This window comes from Arachis ipaensis, chromosome B01 (assembly GCF_000816755.2).
Source record: "Arachis ipaensis cultivar K30076 chromosome B01, Araip1.1, whole genome shotgun sequence".
NCBI lineage: Eukaryota > Viridiplantae > Streptophyta > Magnoliopsida > Fabales > Fabaceae > Arachis > Arachis ipaensis.
This window is the reverse complement of record NC_029785.2, coordinates 36,798,123-36,809,340: the sequence shown is the minus strand read 5'-3', so window position 1 is coordinate 36,809,340 and position 11,218 is coordinate 36,798,123. Positions and strand designations below refer to the sequence as shown.

Below are 11,218 nucleotides of genomic sequence, written 5' to 3'. Positions count from 1 at the left end.
CTAGACCCTAATTCCTTAGACCTTCCTAGTCTCCTCTAAAATTTATCAACTGCCAATTCCTTGGTCAATTATTTCCAATTAGAGGGTAATGATCAAATTCTAGTTTATATGCCACAAGAATCCTAATTATCCAAAAATAAAGGGATTATATGTCACGTATCCCGTTAAATACAAACAATTAGAAATTCAGGATAATATATTTTCAAGCTATTATTCAAGTAAAGAGCTTTTCCAAGTTTTACAAGAACTCAAATAGAACATGGGTCATACTTCCGTTCCACCCAGATTCATAAAATAAAGAACGAAAACAATTATTGAAATATAAATCAAAACATGAATTAAAATAGAAAAATAATATTATCAATCCATACAATAGATAGAGCTTCTAACCTTAACAGTGGAGGTTTAGTTGCTCATGGAAAATAGAAAATAATGATTCAGTTAAAAATGTACAGCCTTTTCAATCTGATGGCATCAGATCCCTTTTTATAACTACCGCGCGGTCGCGTGAGCCATGCGTCCGCGTCGGTATTCGCTGGTCATCTCCTTGGCTTCTTCTCTTTCTCTGCAGAAACTCCATCAAATTCCGCCAAATACTACCTAAAATAAACAGTATTGTACAAAACTCAAAATAGCATCCATAGTGGCTAAGATATAATTAATTCTTAATTAAATTCAACAATTTAGATGCAAATTCACTAGGAAAAGATAGACAAGATGCTCACGCATCAGTCTACAATGCCAAAGATATGATTCATTTACTTGATTATTCCTCTCTCTTTTGAGAGTAGAAACATGCATGACAGAATTACCATTTAAATTGGGAAGAATATAAATGCCATATTGGAGATAGCCATTTACGTATAAGTCATCACCATAATAAGTAGAACAAATGTCATTTTTAATATTAAAATAAAAATCACGTTTGTCCAACATAGAAACAGAAATAACATTTGCAACAAAATTAGGAACATAATGACAATTCTCCAATATTAATGTCTTGTCCGTAGGCATTGCTAAAGAAATAAATCCTATAGCTACAGCAGCAACATTTGCTATGTTCCCGACTTGAAGGTAAGTTTCTCCCTTCTTCAGCCATCTACTTACTCGTAGTCCCTGCAACGAATTGCAAATATTATGAGCACTTCCGGTATCTAATACCCATATAGAAGAATTAATAGTAGCTAAAGAAATCATGAAAACTGTTTTCAAGCATGTCTTACCTTCCTCTTTGGTTTTCAAAGAAGCAATGTACTCCTTGCAGTTTCTTTTCCAATGACCTTTGCCTTTACAATAAAAACATTCAGCATCATTTTTGTCAGCCTTTTCTTGTTTGCCCTTGGATTTTGTCACACCACCTTTAGGTGCCATGGGTTCTCTTTTAAAATTATTCTTTCCATTTCCTTTTGCTTTTCACTTTCCTTTCTTCTTAGAAGAGCTGCCAACTACCATAGCAACTCCTTTTTTTTTCTCAGATGCAATTTGATTCTCATAATCAATTAGCATGTTGAGCATTTCATGAAGATCACAGCTTACTTTAATCATATTAAAGCTAACAATGAATTGTGAAAAGATTTCTGGAAGAGATTGCAAGATCAAATCTTGTGAAAGTTCTTTGCCCAATTTGCATCCCAACTTCTCAAGTTGTTCAATAAGATCAATTATCTTAAGAACATGGGGTCCAACAGGAGAGTCCACATCAAGTGTGGATCTAAACAAAGTTTTGGACAATTGATATCGGGCCGTCTTACTTTGTGCACCATACATCTTCTTAAGATGTTCAACAATAGTTGGTGGATCCATATCCTGATGTTGCCTTTGAAGATCAGAACCCATGGATGCCAGAATGATGCATTTGGCAGTAAGACAATTTTCCAAGTACTTCTCATAAGCCTTGATTGCCTCATTATCAATACTTCCATCCTCTTTAGGAACTGGGGCCGTTACAACAGGCTTATCGATTATATCAATTAGCCTTTCATGCATGAGAACAATTCTCAAATTGCGATACCATTCATCATAATTGACTCCAGCCAATTTGTTATTTTCAAGTATGCCACGCAGTGATAGAGTAGACATATTATTCATGAATCTAAAAGGAAAAAACAAATATAAGTATGTATTCACACATACAAATAACACTTTCTACAATAATTATTATTATAGAAAATTAAGAAATCTTTATTTCTTAAATTAAGTGTTAAAAAAATATTTAAAATTATGAATGAGTATCTTGGTTGTCAAGTCATTACTCATACATTTTTAAACAGATGATTAAATGTATCACATACAAGTTTAATCCCAAATAATTACCTGGTTGTCAGGTTATTATTTAATTGAATTATATTTTATACCCCTAGGTTGTTTAGGTTCAAGTAAAAATTAATTCATTCCATGTATCAAATACATATATATAAATTTTATCCTTGAGTACGAATCTCCTGGTTGTCAGGTAACTCCTCGTAAAGAAAATATAAAATTTATTTATCCTTTTTTTCCTTTCAGTTTTATTTCATAAATAAATAAAAATAATAATAACAGTATGTTCCTTAACATACATATAATTTTATCCCATATAAATTTATAATTTTAATAATAGCATCCCATGCCATTATTAGGAATCACATTCACTATAATAACAAAATTTAAATTAATCCTATTAATTCTGTAAATTTTTGCAATAAAATTTTAAACACAAAAGGGCCATGGCTCTGATACCACTGTAGGATTACAAGTGTTCATAACACGCAGCGGAAGTAATAAAATAATCCTATTGATCTATTTTGTGCTTAAAATTTTATTGAAATAAGATAGGTTAGATGCCAATACTTGAGTACCCTAGTGAATGAAAACTTTCTCCTTCGATAGTACGAAGGTACTATGTGTATCCACACCGAGACTGATCCTTATTATCAACTCCTTGACCAATGGATTAAACTGAGAAATTTCTTGCAACTCCTTGCACCAGCAATTTTTCACTAAGAATTGGAATATTTGTGTATGTGGAGGTAAAAGAAAAATTTGTGTATACTTTCTTTTATCATATACACATATATATAGTATGAGATTGGTGACTGATTTGTGAATCAGATTACAATTTAATTTGAAACAGAATCAGTTGGGATCTTATCCATATTTAAAACTCATCATAGAATAAATAATTAATTATTTAATATTCTCAATTATCATATTATTATATTCATGGTGCTAGCAAAGAATATAATAATATTCCATTTGAATTTATATAATTATTTATTTGATCTAATCAAAATAATAATTAAATGATTATTTACCAAGGATTAGAATACTCGTTAGTGTGCCATAGGTTCAATACTAAGCGGGTAGTAAATTAGTCATACTAAATTTACTAATCAAGGTTGGCGTCTAGCAACGCTCCTTGACGACCTGATAGTATGAAGTAATAATATTTTTACTAAGAACCCAAGATGAACAAAAAATACAACTCCTTCCATCTTTTCAGCTCTTGGCTAACTTTTAGAGTACGGTTTAATTGTCAAACTCTAACTTGTTACCATTATTATAATGAATTATGAATGACTTAAGAAACTCATTTCTTAATTCATTCAAACCCCTTGGCCAAGGCATTGTTTATTTCATTCATTATAATCGTAGAGCTCAAACTCATTACCATAGTTGACGGATTCCATTTTGACTAATCATTAATTCTACAAGTATTTAAATCATACCCAATGTCCATTCAACTAACACCGTAGGGTGTTAGGTGTCCGGAATCAAAGTATAACAAATACATTGTCAATTACTATGATAGTTGCATGTCAAAGGAAAATTCTAATATTATGTTCATCATAAGAATATCCTATTGACAAATATACGGTAACTATAACCATTAGGAATTCTTAGAGTGAGTCAGTTCAATAGTTATATCTCTATATATACCATTTATATATATAATTTAATAAATGAGATCTATTAATCTTCATCCAATGAAGACTATTTTATATATATATATATATATATATTAATCTATCCGAATCACTAATGTCCCATTTTTAGTGATTCTACGATTAAGAATAATTTAAATTAAAAGTACTGAAAAAACGTATATCTCATTATTACGATCCCTATCATAATTATTCGTTTCTAATTTTAATTAATCACATTATCATAAATTATAAAAGTTTATTCTTATAAAAAAGAAATAATAATAATAATAATTCACAATAGTATTTTGTTGGATATACACACTTATCTCCAACAATTACTAATCACAAAATTTTAATGGCCATTCAAAAACATGGTATTAAAATCAATTTTTAACAAATTTTGCTGCTCAACTCTTTAGCCAAATTAAGATACTAGACAATTTTTTAATTTATTTGCAATAACTTTCTAGTACAAACATACAAATAATTGGAAAAAAAATACTAAGTCTCCCACTATGCATACAAATAATTTGAAATAACTACATAGTATTCACGTTTTTTTTATATTGGTTTTAATTTAAATAAATCTACAGTTTTTAGTTATAAACAGAAAAAGATCAAACAAATTTTTTTTCCTGTAAATTATAAATTTTGTTGGGATTTCTTAACAAAACTTGTTAAATAATAACATATCTTATTACTAGTCACTTAGTCAGAAACTCGGTTGAAACGGCTACAAATTCACCTGAAAAAAAGTGCAAGCCCAGAAAAAACCTTTAATTTGGACTAATTTTATTAAGAAAAATTCTATGGTATTGATGATGGTTGTAAGTATGATATGCTTATATGTGGTGTCATGTTAAGATGGAGACACGTGGAGTAATTTGAGTATGGGATTTGTAAAGTGACTCCGTTGCTTCTATTTTATTGTTTTGCGGAGATTAAATAATTAGGAGGTAATTAGTAAATTAGAAATATAATGGGCCAATTGATGGGTTGAGCTATGTGATGTTGAACAAAGATAAATGAAAAATAAGGAGAGTCCCAAAAAAAATAAAGAAGGTCCCAAAAATTTTTAAGTGGCTACATTCTGGTAAGGATTTTCAGTTCATGTCCCTCACGTAGCCGCTTGAAATTTTTTGGGACCTTCCTTATTGTTTTTGGGACCCTCCTTATTTTTCATTTATCTTGGATCAACATCACACACCTCAACCCATCAATTAGCCCATTACTTAACCATCTCTAATTTACTGCTTACCTCCTAATTATGTAATCTCTGCAAAGCAACAAAATAAAAGCAACAGAATCACTTCACAAATCCCATATTTAAATCTATCTTCAGCTCCATGCGTCTCCATCTTATCATGACACCACATATAAGCATGTCATGCTTACAACCAGCATCAGCACCATAGAATCTCCCTTTCATTAATTCTCATATCACAGATTAAAGCTTTGGTCAGTAAGTATAATCATATGGTCACACTGTTCACTTCACGACACGCTTCTCCACCCTGCAATGCACAATCGACCTGACGTAGGGAGGAGTTGTCCAGGCGCAGGTGTCTCCCAAAGGAGCTGTCCACGTTATAGTCTTCATGTGAGGACATTTAGACTGTCCTCACCGTAGTAACCTGCATCTTTGAATCTTTTTTTATCAAACAAACTAACAAAGGGTAAATGGTCAAATTTTTTCTTAAAAAAGTACTTATTTTTTAAATTAGTTTTTAAAAAATTTTTTTAATCAAATTCGTCTTTAAAAAATTTTAAATTAACCGCATTAGTTTTTCTATTATTTTCTTTGTTGATAACACTAAATTTATTAATACGGCATGTTAAGTGATACTATAATATATATAGGAGTTTTAATTGACTATTAAAATAATAAATTTATAAAATTAAATCAAAACTTAATTGAGGGAATAACTTGAGACATTATAATTCTTCAATTAGAATTGATTTGATATAATTTTATAAATTTATCATGCTAATCGCTAATTAAGATTAGTATGTATGTGTTGTGATACCTCTTAATATATCACATAAAAAATTTTGGCGCCGTTAACAATAAAAGTGATAAAAACACTAAAATAACTAACTTAAAATCTTTAAAAATTGAATTTAATTAAAAAAATATTTCAAAAAGTAATTTAAAAAATAAATAATATTTTAACAAATGTTTATACAAGTTGGAGTTCCAAAAAGGGCAAAGCCCAAGACAAATATAGTTCTTGTTTGATAGGTTGAGCATGAAGGTAAAAAATATGAAAATGTTGAGCGTGTTAACAAAAAACTAAAATTAAAAATTGTTATCTTCACCAAAAACACCAAAAAACCTGCCATTTCAAGACCAAACACAAGAAAAAGGAAGAAAGTTCCCAAAAGATGAGGGAAAAAATTGGTAGTGAGCGAGGGGAAAAGCTGGAGGTTAGAAAAAATTGGTTTTGATTGGAGAGAGATGGAGAAGAAGCTTACTCTGCTTCAGACTGTTGCCACTGCTGGCGTCTTCTCTGCCATTTCCTTCTGGTGCGTATAAAAACTTTTCTATTCGCTTTTATTTCTTATTTTAGGGTTTCTTTTAAATTATCGTTTCCCCAATTTAATTTCACATGAATTAAGAATTATGAATGTTGCTGCAATTAGGTATGGGTTCATGTTTGGGAGGGAGTCCTCTCGTAAAGAGCTCTCACAGTTAATCGAAGATCTCCGAAACGGAAACCCCTCTTCCTCTTGCTCCGTTTCCAGTTCCCAATCTTGAAATGAAATGGTTTCTCTCGTTTCCTTCACGCCATCGTCACCATGTGTTTGTGTAATTGACTCTGTTACTTCATTCCTTGTTTCGATATAGTCTCTGCAATCAAATGGGACATATTTTCTATATACTAGTTCACTGTGCCGTTGGACACTCATAACGTGTTTGCACTAATCTGTTTTGTTTTGTTCGAAATCCACATTGGTCCCTTCCCCTAACAGTTTTGTAACTACAGTTGGTTGTATACTTTTCTTATCAAATTTCATTTTTCGGCAAGTAATTTCAATTTTAATTTTTCATGGTTTCTTTATATGCTTTATTCCTGTGTTAATGTGTCTGTTTCGTTGAGAGAATGAGGTGAAACTTTGCCCTTTTTAGGTCTCTAAAGGTTACCGATTTTTGGATTACAAGTTATAATCTCTGAAGAGTAATAACAATCTGATAATTATGTTCCAATTCAAACTTCAGAGTTCAGATTATTGATTTAGAGTAGAAATCTTTCAGATCATTGACTTCTGCAATTGTTTATACTGGCTTGTTCACTATGCATAATCTGATATCTTCTTCTCAGAGGTGTTGTTAATCAATAGTGAATTATTTTTCCAATAGTTTGGAAATAGTTCTCCTTTTCTTATCTTCAACTACTTCTGGCTGTTTCTTGGCTTGTAACTATTTTGTTTTTGCTTGATGATATCTTTGCTGTTGTGTTAATGGTTTGAATCTTGAAAATGTAATAAGAATAATCAAATAGAACAAAATGGCATATTTATACAGATTCTTAAGTTAGAGGGAAACAAATGACATAGAGGAGCTTATGTATATTGTTCAGAGGAATAGATTGAAATATCACCATCAGTATATATTGAGTTTCTACATCAGCAGATCAAGTTTTTCTCCTATAGTACTTGGAGTTATATACATTAATGAAATAAAATAATATCTTGATCGTCATGGGTATTGACATGGCATATGCCATTCTTGTGTATAACCATCGTAATTCTATCTCGTGAGGCCTGAACATGCTTATTATTATATACATTCTCACACAAGAGCAGCCTCTTGTGATTTTTCCCTCTGAGTTCCCTTGATGTGCCCAACATAAAGGTCACTTCCACGGGAATCAGCGTCTGAGAGTCTCTGTCTCCTACCACCTTCAGACATGCTTCTGACAAAGTCCACCATGTGCCGCCAGTTATCACCTTCAAACAACTTCTTGTTCATTCTTAGATATGTAAATGCGGTTAGTCCGTTGCCGGAGTCTGACCTACTTGTTGACAAAACTTGAGCATATGCATCTGCATCATATCTTTCCAAGGCATTTTCGCCTGCAAGTTCTACTCTAGCCATCTTGGTTGCCATCTTTACCTGATGTACTAACCCCTCTGGTGAGCAGTTAGCGTGGCCAGGCTGCTCTCTGTCCTTCATTTCCATGCAGGTGAAATTGAAGATAACTTCATGTTTTGCCAGCATTCTAGCAATTGGTAGATAACCATCATTGAATCGTGTATTATAATATCCGGCGGTTAGTTCAGCTGCATGTGACCTTGCTTTGTAGTGCCAATGGATTCCAGCAATTTTCCCAGATAGTTTGACCCCAGATGCCTGAAATATTCCTCTGGCAGATGCAAGAATCTTGTCACCATGATCCAGCAACTTGCTGGAGTACCATTCCAGAAAGAACTGTCCATATTCGGAGTTCCATGTTCCTTCCCTTTTAAAAAATCCAGTATCGTCTGGAAATTGGTTGTACTTGCCAGAGTCATGGGGACCACTTGTTCCCCATTCTTTCTTTCCAATGGCTTCTGCAGCTGCTGCCAAGGATGCTTTCATATACTGCATCAGAAAGAAGTAATTTTAGTAAAATAGACATGTTGAAATTGCCGTCTGTTAATAGTGTCCAATGTTTTGTGTGCTTTTGGGCCATTGTAGAAAATAATGCCAACAAATGCCAGTTTCCATACCTTGTCGTAGCATTGGAATTCACCAATTCCAGGAAACCTCCAAGTTCCATTGCTTTCTGGGTATGATGGATATCTTAGCTCCCCACAAGGACCCATACCTACTTGTATTTCCTGCAAGAGAGTTGATCTTAGAAACTCAAACCTCATTTATTGCACACACAATCCGAAATGCATCATGCTCATGGTGAGGTAAACCTCAAAACATAAAGGGCTTTTTTCAATTAGTACCATAATTTGAGTAGTCCATCTGCAGGTCCCAGATATTTTACACTTAATTACAACAATACCTTCTTTCACTTTGTTATTTGACTCACTTTTATATGATGAAATACCAATTTGTATTGTAGCAGACTTTGCTGTGTTACTTACCACGATAACACTGCCCAAGTAATTTCTGAATCTGTCATGGAAGCTCTTCATGTAGTCAGAGTAAACTTGGAGGGGAGTCCTTCCTTTCAGCACAGGCATGGAATCACACCCTAAAGAGATGTACTCAGGATTCCTCCTCCCTGATCTGTCTGTATAAACCAGGTCAGGGTTCTTGCTGATCTCTTCCAACACCCATGGTGGTAGAGGAATGCTGAAAAATTGCAATAAAAGAATAATTGTAAATAAGTTTATGTCGTGGTCATTTAGAACTACCGAAATTGTTAATATCATCTATCATTTTAAGAAGATGACGGTTATGCCTAACACTACGAGTATCATTTAGTAATAAAAAAAAAGGATATGGCTAAAATTCTGCTAATTAGTCATTTCATCTATAGGACCGATTCTCAAGTAGAATCTTTAACAAGTTACATAATACACCCTTTCATACCTGCAAGTGTCTCCAACATTTCCTCCACACTGATGGAAAGACATGACAACTTGAAGCTTCAAGCCATGCATTTGTACCATCTGCACAAGCTCAGCGTAGGCTTCCCAGTTGTACTTCAGAGGTCCATCTTTCTCCGCCAAACCCCACCATACATCAACCATTACCCCTTCAACGCCGGCACTTTTCAGAGCCATCAAACTTGCATTCATTGCTCTCGGCTTGTTCAAGCCGCCTCCCATTGTTACTGTGTCTAGCGGCAGCATCACATACACAGGCACCCTCTTTGACACATTGTGGTTGTCGTGATGAGCAACTGACGGCGCATGCACCTTCTCCCGTTGCTCATCTCTCTGGTGTGTCTGATGATGACTTGCTTCCCTCGCCGAATTCTTTACTTGAATGCGGGAAGATGGCTTAATCTTTGCAAAGCTAACTGTGGCAGAGACATCATCAAAAGCTTTAAGGGCCTTGGTTTCTTTCTGGTTTACAAAAGAGATTGAAGAACGAAGTGTTAAGGCCATTTTTGTGCGAAGATGGAAGAAAGGAAGGGTACGTAGAATTTCTAAAGATGGAATGTGCATATTTATAAAGAAAATAAAAAAAAAAAGGAGGGGAACTCAGGTTTGGAGTTGAAGTTGACAACATTGGTGGGCTCTAGTTGAAAAGTGTAAAAGTGCAAAAAATCAAAACTAGTCTGTTCTGTTTGAACCTTGCTTACGTGGTTCCACCTCTTCCATTCTTATCTAACCGGAAACGTACGGGCATCAGTTTTTGGTTGTTAATTACTAGTCATTATTTGTATTATGATCATTCGAAAGAAAAATTATGTGACTAAGGATGATGGGAATTGCATATTTTCTTTCTTTTCATTATATTTCCCTTCGTTTTTCTGATATTCATATGGTCATCGAATTATTGGACGACCGGACAAAAGAGAAGAAAATTAGGCAACAAGGTGCCAAGTTATTATTCACTATGGTGATTGGTGAAGAACTCAACAACCTTTTGAAGAACTTGATATATTTTTTTTTTAATCTAAAGCAAAAAGCCAGAAACTCAAGGGTCACTAATGCCGGTTTGTGCCTAGGTAAATGCATAAACTGCACTTATGCCAGTGATTAATAAATCTTGATGAATCCGGAGATCCTGACCTTGAGCTTCTCAACCCAAACTTCTTTTAATGTCTTGGTTATTGTATCTTATTTGTTTTTCCTATCGAGGGTATCCATAGTTAGAAATGTATTGAACCCCTAATAATATATGCTTAAAGAATCTAATTAGCTAACTATACTAGACTCATGGGTTAGTAAATATGAATATATGTTTATTGTTAAGTAGTTCTGAAATTGTAGAAAGAATTTCTTATTTTATCCAAATAAGATAATTTTTGACAGCGAATTGGAGACAGCAGCCGCGTGTATTTCTATAGCACAGCCAAACTTGAATGTTGAATTATTGTTCTTTTTTATGTGATATTGCAAACTTATTTCACAGGACGATAATCAACGAGTGGTCTTTTGCTGTTGCCACCATAAAATGACAAACCCCACCAAGTTTGAATAGGTATCTTTTCAATGGTTTTCTGTCTTCTGCCTCCTCCAGCAAACTGGGATTTTGTGGATGAAAATGTTTTACAGTTTCAATATTATTTCTTGGTTCTTGTTCAACCTGCTCAAGATAAGAAGGGCTCAAAGGTCCATTTTTTGGTTGGGGAAAACCTGTGGTTCAGATTATATATTTGGTTTCTTATTCTTGGACTGTTCTCTCTGATTTGTTTTTC

General features: G+C 33.5%; 3 protein-coding genes across 5 annotated transcripts; 1 reads left to right on the top strand and 2 right to left on the bottom strand.

Annotated features, from left to right (window-relative positions):
- LOC107605593 lies at window positions 1,414-2,079 on the bottom strand. Its single transcript, XM_016307511.1, has one exon. The coding sequence runs from the start codon at window positions 2,077-2,079 to the stop codon at window positions 1,414-1,416; it is 666 nt and encodes a 221-aa protein (XP_016162997.1).
- Window positions 6,155-9,357, top strand: LOC107628891. 3 transcript variants are annotated; one of them, XM_021120173.1, is made up of 3 exons: window positions 6,155-6,431; window positions 6,549-6,672; window positions 8,966-9,357. In XM_021120173.1, the coding sequence occupies exons 1-2, from the start codon at window positions 6,364-6,366 to the stop codon at window positions 6,661-6,663; spliced, it is 183 nt and encodes a 60-aa protein (XP_020975832.1). In that variant the 5' UTR covers window positions 6,155-6,363; the 3' UTR covers window positions 6,664-6,672; window positions 8,966-9,357. The 3 variants fall into 3 exon arrangements, 2 of the variants coding, with proteins under 2 accessions (XP_020975832.1, XP_016187011.1); XR_001617876.2 differs by having other exon boundaries at window positions 6,164-6,431; window positions 6,549-6,714; window positions 8,969-9,357; XM_016331525.2 differs by lacking the exon at window positions 8,966-9,357 and having other exon boundaries at window positions 6,166-6,431; window positions 6,549-6,772.
- Window positions 7,408-10,794, bottom strand: LOC107628882 (beta-amylase 3, chloroplastic). The gene is made up of 4 exons (XM_016331512.2): window positions 9,439-10,794; window positions 8,988-9,198; window positions 8,619-8,729; window positions 7,408-8,490 (listed from the first exon to the last, which is right to left on the bottom strand). Exons 1-4 carry the CDS (start codon window positions 10,017-10,019, stop codon window positions 7,699-7,701), a joined length of 1,695 nt encoding a protein of 564 aa, XP_016186998.1. The 5' UTR covers window positions 10,020-10,794; the 3' UTR covers window positions 7,408-7,698.